Source organism: Anser anser (assembly GCF_964211835.1).
Source record: "Anser anser genome assembly, chromosome: 1".
NCBI classification, from domain to species: Eukaryota; Metazoa; Chordata; class Aves; order Anseriformes; family Anatidae; genus Anser; species Anser anser.
The window spans coordinates 161,078-172,865 of NC_139720.1; the positions used below are offsets into that span (position 1 = coordinate 161,078).

The 11,788-nt window shown below is 46.6% G+C and overlaps 1 protein-coding gene across 1 annotated transcript; it reads right to left on the minus strand.

Moving 5' to 3' along the window:
* Positions 1-14: 14 nt before the first annotated feature.
* On the minus strand, positions 15-11,521 carry LOC310902380 (olfactory receptor 5AP2-like). Its single transcript, XM_083843865.1, has one exon. The coding sequence runs from the start codon at positions 3,099-3,101 to the stop codon at positions 2,112-2,114; it is 990 nt and encodes a 329-aa protein (XP_083699991.1). The 5' UTR covers positions 3,102-11,521; the 3' UTR covers positions 15-2,111.
* Between the last annotated feature and the right edge of the window lie 267 nt (positions 11,522-11,788).

Below are 11,788 nucleotides of genomic sequence, written 5' to 3' on the forward strand. Positions count from 1 at the left end.
CAAGTGGGTTGAAAGCAGGATAAGAGGAAATGTGCATGACATTTATTTTTAATGTTTAAAGCAGCATTCAGGTGACAATCCAATGCAAACTGAAGCCCTCCCCTAACAGTGTGTTCCAGGTTAGATGCTCAACATGCCACTATAGGAGTTGGCTGTTGATATGCAAGTCCCATCACATCAGGAATAAATCAAGGACTTGTTGAGCATTGCAGCCTGTGAGAAGCTGCAGAAACACATCCCAACACAGTGCCAAATGCCAGCAGCAGGGGTGTGGAGGACCCCGTTATGGCACCTTTGGCTTCCAGTGTAGCTCACAGGTTTGTTGTGGCCTGTCCTGCACCTGGACAAGAAAAAACTCATATGAGCTCCTGAAGGGCACTACAGCATCCCTGCTTACTGTTTGAGACTGTTTGAAAAAAAATCACAGTCTCTGTCTGCCAATCATGGGAAAGACACATTATGTTTTAGGTAAGACGTTATTTTTAATTCAAAATTTCTGGAGATTTTTAATCTCCCCCCCTTCCCCCCCCCCCCCCCCCCCCAATTTTGCTGTGTCTTTTTGGTAACCAAAGTATAGATGATCATGTTTTGGTCTCTTCCAGCCACTGTGTTCCTCTGTGGCACAGCTGCAGAAACATTGCCATGCCTGCAGGCATGCATCTTGAACACCTCCAGGGATGGGACATCTACAACTTCTCTGGGCAAGCTGCTGCAGTGCTTTGCTACCCTTACAGTGAAGAATTTCCTCCTAATATCTAGTCTAAATCTACCTTCTTTTAGTTTAAAACCATTCGCCCGTGTCCTATCATTATCTACCCGAGTAAAGAGTCCTTCTCCATCTTTTTTTGTAAGACCCCTTTAAGTATTGAATGGTAGCAATAAAGTCTCCCCAGAGCCTTCTCTTCTCCAGACTGAACATCCCCCAGATCTCTCAGCCTTTCCTCAGAGGAGAGGTTCTCCAGCCCTCTGATCATCTTTGTGGCCCTCTTCTGGACTTGCTCTAACAGGTCCAGATCTTTCTTGTTCTGGGGGCCCCAAACCTGGACACAGGACTCCAGACGGGGTCTCACGAGCACAGAGTAGAGGGGGACAATCCCCTCCCTCAGCCTGCTGGCCACTCCTCTGTTGATGCAGCCCAGGATGCAGTTGGCCTTCTGGGCTGCAAGTGCACACTGCTGGCTCATGTTGAGCCTTTTGTCTACTGGAACCCCCAAGTCCTTCTCTGTAAGGCTGCTCACAATGAGTTCTTCTCCTAGTCTGTACTTCTGTCTTGGATTGCCCTGGCCCAGGTACAGCACCTTGCACTTGGACTTGTTGATGCTACTTACATACCAACAGCCAACTCTTACAGTGGCATATTGAGCATCTAGCCTGGAACACACTGGGTTAGGGGAGGGCTTCAGTTTGCATTGGATTGTCCCCTGAATACTGCTTTAAATATTAATAAATATATAAATAAATAAATATCATGCACATTTCCTCTTATCCTGCTTTCAATCCACTCAGCCTTTTCTGCAACAGAGGAGGGCTAGAAACAAGGGCCTGGGGAGATCTCACTGCAGCCTTTCAGTACTTAGAGAGGACTTATAAGAGATGGAGGGTGACTTTTTACATGGGCAGGCAGTGATAGGATGGGGGGATGGTAGTGTGGGCAGTTGTAAGCTAAAAGAAGGGAAATCTAGATTAGATATAGGGAAGAAATTCTTCACTCAGAGAGTGGTAAGGCACTGGAACAGGTTGCCCGGAGAGGTTGTGGATGCCCCAGTCCTGGAGGTGTTCAAGACCAGGTTAGATGAGGCCCTGAGCAACCTGATCTAGTGGCTGGCATCCCTGGCTATGGCAGGGGAGTTGGAACTAGATGATCCTTGAGGTCCTTTCCAACCCAAGCTATTCTATGATTGATTCTATGATTCTATGATTCCATGATAATGTGGCTGCGGTGGGTCCTGTACTGAGCTCAGCATGTGATACATAATCCTGGAACTATAGCCTTGATCCCGACTTGATTTTGCCATTTTCTTATCAGTGATATGCCAAGGGTCAGACATGTGATGACAGTATACTATAAGCAGCCCCTGCTTTCCCAGGCAGTCCCGAGCCTACTGCTGCCATCACAGACTTCCTACAGCCAGCTGATGAGGGGCCAACACCACATCAGCATTGCTGCCGGGGGAGCCCCAAACACCCCATCCCTGCAGGGCTTTCTGCAGGGCCCTCTGCACCTCCTGGTTGCGGAGGCTGTAGATGAGAGGATTCAGCATGGGGGTGACAATGCAGTACAGCGCAGAGACCACTGTGTCAGCCACTGGCGAGTAGCCAGTGCTGGGTCGGTTGTAGTTCAGGTTGGCTGTCACGAAGTACAAGGTGACCACAAGCAGGTGGGCAGAGCAAGTGGAGAAGGCTTTGTGCTGGCCAGCAGCCACAGGCATCCCAAGGACAGCAGCCAGGATGCGGAGGTAGGAGATGATGACAAACAGGAAGGGGCTGAGGCCCACAAAGAAGCTAGCAGCATGGAGTGCCACTTCGACAGGGTGGGTGTTGCTGCATGCTGCCCTCAGCAGTGGGGGAGCATCACAGAAGATGTGCTGGAGATGGGCAGCCCCGCAGAAGGACAGCTTAGAAACCAGGAGTGTATGCACGGCTGAATCCAACATACCCCAGAGCCAGCAGCCTGCAGCTGCCACTGTGCAGACACCCTGGCTCATGGTGTGGACATAGTGCAAGGGCTGGCATATTGCTGCATAGCGATCATAGGCCATGACAGCTAGGAGTGCACACTCGGCCCCTGCGCATGCCATCAGGAAGAACATTTGCACCAGACACCCGCAGTAGGAGATGGTTGCCTGTGAGCGTAGCACATTTGCCAAGATCTTGGGTACTGTCACTGATGAGTAGCAGATGTCCAAGAAGGACAGATGTCTGAGGAAGAAGTACATAGGGTTGTGGAGATGGGGATCCAGGGACACAAGGGCAAGTATTGCAAAATTCCCCAGAAGCGTGACCAGGTAAATAACCAGAAAAAGGACGAAGAGGAAGGGCTGGCCATGGGAAAAGCCCAGAAGCATGAACTCTGTCACCCGAGTCTGGTTCTCTCCTGCCATGGGGCCAGCTGGTTTGGTCTGCAGGCAGAAAGCACTGGGGAGAGGTGGAGATTGTGAGCAACGGGACTGATGCACACCCACCCACAAAGCAAGGATTTCACTGGTATAATGGCTTTAGTCCTATCTCCATAACAGTTGAAAGCCTCCCATACTGGTATTTCATAGATGGTGGCATTTTACAGTCAAGAGATGTGTTACTCAGTGTTGGTGACCTGACTGCAAGAGTCACACAGGAGAAACCATGACCATTGTGCATCCTGACTAACCTACACTTCCTTGGTTCACCCACTGCATTGAAGAAGACCCAGCATGTCTTTCTTTTTCTCCTGTTTGCACTTATGGTGACCGCACGCTTCCCTACTTCATTAAGGTCCCTTCCCACCTGAGCCACTCTATGATATGATTCTATGTTAGTACTCTATAATATTCCTGAATCAGAGAATAAGGTAACTGGCCAGTGTAGCAACCGCCACTGAGCATGTCTTTGCCAAGAACTCTAGCTGCTGCTGGGTTCTGGACTGGTTTTCACTGACAGCACCAGGTATGGCTGGAGTGCAAGGTGGGGTACTGCACATCATTGAACTCAAGGAAGTAGTTCTCTGCTATTCTGACATGGAAATTGTACACTTCAAAACAAGACGCCATCATGTCTGCCTGCCTGCATCTGTAAAGGGTATCTGTGAGCAGCTTTTCCTCATGGGTAACAGTTCAGTCTTCTCTGACAAACCTCCTGTGATCAGGATTCAGCAATGTCCCCACACAAGCTATCAGTTCCTGTCACTCTCCATTTAGTGAACATTAGAGATATTTCCTGATGCTTATTCAGGGTTCCATTGCCATTATACAAGGCCAAAGGGAATATGCCACACACACACACAAAATCCCTTTCTCTTTAAAGACGTTTTTAGCAACTGATTACAATTGTCCTGTCTCTTCACTATATTAAATAACATGATTAAATTATTTCAGGCAGAAATCCTTGCTTAGCATTCATTTATACATTTTTAATTTCTCTGTCCAAAGCATGTAACACAGAATCACAGAATGCTGAGTTTGGAAGGGACCTCTGGCGATCATCTTGTCCAACTAGGGCCATCTATTCAACCAGGGCTACCCAGAGCTGCTTACCCAGGATCATGTCCAAATAGCTTTTGAAGACCTCCAAGAAGAGAGACTCCACAGTTTCTCTGGGCAACCCGTGCCTGGTCACCCACACAGTGAGAAAATGTTTCTTGATGGCACCGCCTGTGTTCCAGTTTGTACCCATTTCCTCTTGTCCTGTCAGTAGGCACCAATGGAAGGAGCTTGGCTCTGTCGTCTTTGCACCCTCCCTTCAGGTATCCCCTCCCAGCCTTCTCTTCTCCAGGATGAACAGTTCCAGCTCTCTCAGACTCTCCTCATAGGTGAAAAGTTCCAGTCCCTTCATCATCTTTGAGACCTTTCATTAGACTCTCTCCAGCATGTCCATGTCTCTCTTGTACTTGGGAGCCCAGAACCAGACCCAGCACTTGAGGTGTGGCCTCCTCAGTATTGAGTAGAGGTGCAGGATCACCTCCCTCGACCTTCTGGCAATACTTTGCCTAATGCAGCCCATTATATTGTTAGCCTTCTTTGTGGCAAGTGCACGTTGTTGGCTCATGTTTGACCTGTATTCTACCACGACCCCCAGGTCCTTTTCTGCCAAGTTGCTCTCCATTTGTGCAGCCCCTGTCATATATTGCAGCATGATGTTAAAACAGTGAGCAATGGAGAATTTACTGCTTTTTCTTGGAGTTTTTTTTTTTTCCTTAGGCTCTCTAAGAAATTAAAAACATTGCTAAATTTTTTGTGCATTTTTTTTTTCTGATGGAATTGCTGGAATGTCAGCTCTGTCCCATTTATGCTTTTCAGGTCTTTCTCTTCCAGATTAGGTAGTCTCTATTGTGATAGTATTTTCTCCTTGTTTCTACACTTGCACACTGTGATCAGTCTTAGTGTTTGTTTCAATGTGCTAAGCAGACTAAGAGCTTTAATGTTTCCATGGTGAAGTTTACTATTTTTAGTTCTGTTTCATTTCTGTTACTCTCTATTTTTTTGGTTCTAATTTTAATACTGAGAGGAAAACTTTCAGTCAAAAGGTTAATTCACCATAATCATGGAATCATTTAAGTTGGAAAAGACCCTTAATATTATCAAGCCCAAGCATCACCTAACACTACCAACTCCACCTATAAACCGTGTCCCTAAGCATTACTTCCATTACTCCCAGCCATCCAGATAGTTTTCTACACAACAAACAGTACATCTGTCCAAGCCGTGAGAATGAGACTGCCCTCCTTGATTCCCAAAGGATCAAGAACTCTATTATCTTGAGATCGCTATGCCCAAGAGAGCCTCCAACCAACACATCAACCACAAGACCTTCCCTGTAAACAACAGGTCTAGTAGGACATCTTCCCAAGTCAGTTCTCTCACCACCTGTGTCAGGAAGTTACCGCCACACATTCCAGGAATCTCTTAGTCTGTTTCTTCTCCACTGTATTGTATTTCCAGCAGACAACTGGGAATCACAGAATCACAGAATGGCTGAGGTTGGAAGGGACCTTTGAAGATCATCTAGTCCAACCCTCCTGCCGAGCAGGATCACCTGGAGCACATTGCGCAGGACGGTATCCAGGCGAGTTTTGAATACCTCCAGAGAAGGAGACTGCACAACCTCTCTGGGCAATCTGTTCCAGTGCTGTCACCCTCCCAGTAACGAAGTGCCCTCTCATATTCAGCCAGAACTTCCTGCGCTTAAAGTTGAAGTCTCCCATGGGAATGAGTGTTAGCAATTGCAACACTTCTCCTAGTTGCTTATAAAATATTTCATCCTGGTTGGGTGGTCTATAGCATCCTTCTACCACAATAGCTCCCTTGTCGACCTTTCTCTTGACTTACCCAAAGGCATTCAACCCTTTCATCACTATAAGTAAGCTCCATAAAATCAAGACCTTCCCTCATATAGAGGGCTACTCCAGCTCTGCCTACCCTGCCTATCTGTCCTGAAAAGTCTGTACACATCCATATTAGCACATCCAATGACATAAAAACTTGATACTCCATCTTGAGTGTGGGTGCTGCAACGCTGAGATGCAACTGCTTGGTCAAGCTCTCCAGCAGTGTCCAAAGTCATTGTATTCTTTAACAGTGTTTTTGTTGTTGTTTTAATTACTATTTCTGCATATGTTTGACTGGTACATAAGGACTATATCATCCATTATTCTGGAAATTAGGAATGATCTCTTCCTTCAAGTCAGTCCACAGCCAAAGCAATATGGATTTTGATGCAAGAATAGCACAGCTTGTTTGGCCCAGTGTTGCTTTGGTCCTGAAAGCAACCAGTATCATGTTCCTGAGAGAGACAAGAGCTGGAACAGCACATAGCAGTGTTCCCCTGGAAACATCTCCTGTCTCCATTTGTTCCTGTCTGCAAAGCTGCATAATGTGCACATTTCTCTGTACAAGTTCAAAACTATGTATGCATGAACATTCACAGCACTGAGGCAGTTAGTTTTGGTAGGCCATAGATGCCTCCGTGGTCCAGGTGTGAGTGCATGCTCTGCTAAGGACCTTGTCAGGTGCTTTTACTACTGACCTGCTAGCCAGCAGCAGGAGTCTACTGACAAATTATAGTGGAGATGGCTCCAGTTAAGGTGGGGACCTCCCTGTTACACAGGAGGGACAGGGGAATGTCAAGGAGTGCTAAAAATAAGAATAAATTCAAAGTAGGAGATTAGGTATGTAAGGGCTAGTCATCTGTTTATGTTCTGAGCTCAACCCTTGAAAATAAGAGTAGGTGAGAAAGAGGTGAGTGAGCCCATCACATGATGTCAATGAGCCCTTGGGTCGATGCAAGTACACAGTGATGATATGTCAGTCATGGTATTTCCAGCACCGCGGGGAATTGTTAGTTCTGCTGCAGGAGTGAGAGAGGGCTGGAGACCTGCCCATGATGTACTCCCCATGCTGACAAATTTAGACTGGATTAGGTGTGAAGGCACAGGACTACAGTGCAGACACAGAAGCTTCACAGAAGCTGAACCTAATCTTTCACCATCGTATGGAGCAATGTAGCAGTCAGTGACACAGCCACATGACAAGAAATGCCTGATTTAAATCTTTTGTCCTCAGACATCCTGTACACAATGAAATGGAAACATGGTAGGAAAATCTTCCGTCCTCCCTCACACTGCACAGGATTGAGCCTTGAAAGTCTCCACCTTGCACCAGCTCCTTTCCTTACCCTCTCACTTGCACCGAAAAAGATTTCTCAGGGTCACTAATGACCTCCAACTGTTTCCCAGTAAAGCTACACCACTGTCCACTGCTGACCGGCCCCAAAAGGCTGGATGGGTGAGCAGAGAGGGAGCACTGGTGCTGTTAGTGCTGGGGAGGCAGTTGGTTTCTCTCGCTCCCCGTAGGTGGAGGAAGGCACTGTTGATTGGTGTGATAGCGATGCACTGGTTTGAGACCCAACTTACCACTAGTGCAATGCCTAAAGAAGGTGCTTTACATCACCTCAGTGCACTTCTACATAGATCCAGCATTTTGGGGTGCAATGTGTCACCCTACCTCCTACAGGAAGCCAAATATGCTGTGTGCCCACCCAAGGAAGCTAGCTGCTCCTGGAGGAGGATGTGGCTTTCTTCTCCAAGCTATCAAGGCCCATTTGCACCAAGCTGAGCAGACCAGATAGCCTGGAGCAAGTAGCCATGGGAGGTAGAATCCTGAAACTTGGGTATGGTCCAGGACCAGTTTGAGGTGATGGCTGAACTAAGGAAGCCAGCAATAATGCAGGACTAATTTATTCTGAAAAAGACTGGATTATTTTGCTTGAGGCATCACTAGCAGCCACAGCCTGCTTGCATGCCTGGAACACCTAGGAGCCCTGGGTGCCATACCGTGTGCTGACAGGATCCCCTGAGGTGGTCCCACCATGAGTAAGACCCCTAAGAGCATCCCACCATAAACAGGACTGCTGTCCCCACCATGGGCAGTGGGCCTGCCCTTCCTGCACTCCCTTACCTCCATGTCCAACAGCAAACTCTGGCAGACATCCAGTGCTTGCTACAAGAGGAAAACTAGCAATGTTCATGAGTGCTGCCCACAGCATCTTACCTGCATGAGGAAGGGCCTCTGTGTCCGCTAGGCTTGTGAGCAGAGGAGCTGCTTTTAACCTCATGAGGACCCTGGGGGAGAGGCTTGCAGAGGTAGTTCTTGTTCATTGGCAAGGAGCAGAGACACATACCCCAGTCAGCCTACACAAGTGGGATCTGAGCCATTGGGATGAAGCCCTCCTGACACAGGACTCACTTTGACCCCACATGCTGCTCCAGGCTGTGCCAAGGGCAGCTCAGCCAGGCCCTGTCTGAGAGAGCATTTTCAGGGAAGCTGGGCTGACAGGGTAGAAGCACCATGACAAAAGGACTTTTTGACACAGTCATTTGCTTAGACTTTAAAAAATTTTGCCTTTCTCCTGTGGCAATGATGAATATTTCCTTGTTCCACACAGAAATTCAGTGGCATGGTATTCCCGTGTAACCTGGCTACTCTCTCAGGTTTCTAGATGAGGACACATGTTGGCAGCACTTGGAGAAACCGCCTCCCACACTGATATTTGAAATAAGGCTTTGCTGAGACCATCAACACTTGGCAGAAATATTAAAATATACTGAAATCTTGTCAGATGCCAGAAACTTGGTATCAATTTCTGGCAATCCATGTCCATTTTTTTGTAGTTATTTCTTCAGGGCAGACTTTATGAGGAGAAACTTCAAAATTGTATCCTCCTCTGCTCTACCAAGGCATATCAAATCTATCCTTGGGTTGTGTAACCACGAGGTTTGGGCTCAGGTCCTGTGAGTACTAAGCAGTTCTGGAGATCAGACTCAACTGGGTGCAGAGCCCTTAACTTGTCCAATTGTAATGGCTGAGCTTTTCAAAAAACAAATACACTATTGTAAAAAATCGTGAACTTCTCTATGTTTCCCTGTTTGCTTTGACAGATGTATCTTTACCAGCTTAAGAATTCTTTCTCAAGCAAAAACCACCATCGCTTATACCACAGCTCACTATAGCTGTAGTGCCTACTCACTTTTAATGGACTGCACCTGGACACAAATGTTTCCTTTGGACACAGAGCCAAGGAAAACAATGCAATTCATGATGTTGTTCCAGGTGGCAGTAATCTGCCTGCACGGTCCAACCACTGCCTAAAACACAACCAGCTCCATGGTCAGACAAGGCTGCTCTGGGCTGTATCCAATCAGGCCTGGAAACTGCCTGAAGACAGAGATGCCACAGCCTCTCTGAGACCCTGATCAACTACCTCACAAGCTTCAGAGTCACTGTTGTTCCTTACATCCATTCAGAAGGAAGTATATTGAACTTGAAATATCTTTGCCTGTTGCCTGACTTTTGCCTACTGCCTCTCTTCCTCTCTCCAAGCCCATTGTGAAGAGCCTGGCATTATTTTCTTGATATCCTTCCCATATGTACAGTAAGGCTGCTAGCTGATACACACCGAAGCCATTTCTTCTGCAGGCTGAACAAGCCTAGCTCCCTCAGCCTCTGCTCACAAGGCAAGTGCTCCAGTCCTGGTCATCTTGGTGGCTCTCTACTGAAACTTTCCTCCAGTTTGTTGACATATTGTTCTGGGGAGCCCAGCACTGGATCCAGTATCTGGATATGGTTTCAGGAGTACCAAATAGAGGGGCATAACCACTTGCCTCATTCTACTTTCTTTGCTTCAGTTCACACAGCCCAGAATGCTCTTGGCCACCTTTGCTGCCAGGGCAAACTGCTGCATCATATCCAGCTCACTGTCCAACAAAGGCTCCTAGGGCCTTTTCCACAGAGCTGTTACGTGGCCAGGCATCCCCAGCCTGTCTTGTTGCCAGGTGCTCTGTCTTTCCAGGCATAGAACTTAGCAGTTGTTCTTGTCGAATTTCATGAGGTTCTTGTTGGCCTCCAGCAGGCCTCCAGCCTGCCCAGGTCCCTCTGGAAGGAAACCCTTGAACATACACACCCTCGATTTGGTGTCACCTGCAAATTTGACAAGAGTGCCATCTCTTCCATATAACTAATGAAGATGCTAAACAATACAGGTGAGGTGGACAGATACCTGCGATGCTCTACTTGTCACTGGTATCCAGGCAGAGAATGACTTGTTAATCACCATTCTCTGAACCTGATGATCCAGATAATTTTATACCACTGCTTTCACTGATATCACTATTGCTTTGACATATGCAAGCTGAATGCATTTTTCTTCCTGTTTTTTCTTCCTGTCTTTTTTTTTTTTTCTTCTTTTTTTTTTTTTTTAAACACACTTCTATTGGCTGGGCAACTCCATTTGCCCAGCCTTTCTGTGGTCATGTCTGATTGAGGAGCTCAGTGCTTTGTTGATGGCAATGTTTCTTCCTGTTGTCTGCAGCAGGCTTGTGCTCTCTGTTTGTTTGTTTGTTTGTTTTTTCCTCAGTGATTTGGACTATTACTGATGTAGTTTTGATGGTGCTAAAACTGCTCTGCCAGATGTCATCCAAACAGTAGTTCCAATAGTTTTAATACAAACTGGCTCAGCATTGTGTTCTCTTTTTCCCCTGAATATCCCTGTTTAGAAAGCTCCATGGGCAATATTCTTCATGATTTTCTTATAAATACCACAGTTTTAGCACTCAGACTTATTTGACAGAGATTATAGGAAAATGCCTTCTTTTACTATAGCATCGACACAATTGAGCATACCAAACTTCCAGCTCCCTTGTACGAGTCAGTCATTGCCATACATTGCCCAGTGGTTTCTGTGGAGGCTCTGGGGCTGGAGCACAGGATGTATGCAGAGATGCTGACAGTTCGATTTGTTCAGCCTGAAGAGCAGAAGGTGAAGGGGAGACCTCATTGCAGTCTGCAGCTGCCTAATGCGAGCAGGAAGAGATGATGGGGACAGATTCTTCTCACAGGTGCATTGTGATGAGAAGGGGCAACAGGCCCGAGTTGTAATGAGAGACATCCCCCTCTGGGAAGAAAAATCCTTCAAGCACTATATCTAAGCCCTGAGAAGCTATGGACTCTTTGTACTTGGAGATACTCAGCCCTCACCTGCCCACAGCCCTGAGCAACCTGTGCTAATGGGTCCTGATCTGAGCAGGGTTGGACCTCTTTCCCACTAGCGTAAGTCTGACCTCTGAAATTAAATTATTATCAGGTTTTGTAAGAACATTATTTCAGATTTCTCTCATTGCTTTTTTTCCAGTAAAGAGTTGAGTTTCCTTCAAGAAGTATATGTGTGTGTGTATATATATATATATTTTTTTTTTTTTTTTTCAGATAAATTGCCTGGAATACTCTGCTAACTAGACCAGTCCATAAGCAAGAATAAGGAAAATCTGGCATTTCCAGTTCGGTCTGCCCAAGATAGGACAAAAGCCTCACACTGTATCTTCTGAAAGTGGTAATGGAATACAGTGTGACATTTGTTTCTAAGACTTGCATTTATTTATTAATTTTCTGAAGAAAACTGCAGTGCCTCAAGCTACTCTGTAGCAGGGAACAGGCATGACTGGTTTGATACTGTGTAGTGAGGTGGGGGTGTTGGTCTCTTCACCCAAGCAACAAGCAGCAGGACAAGAGGAAATGGCCTCAAGTTGGATCAGAGGGTATTCGGA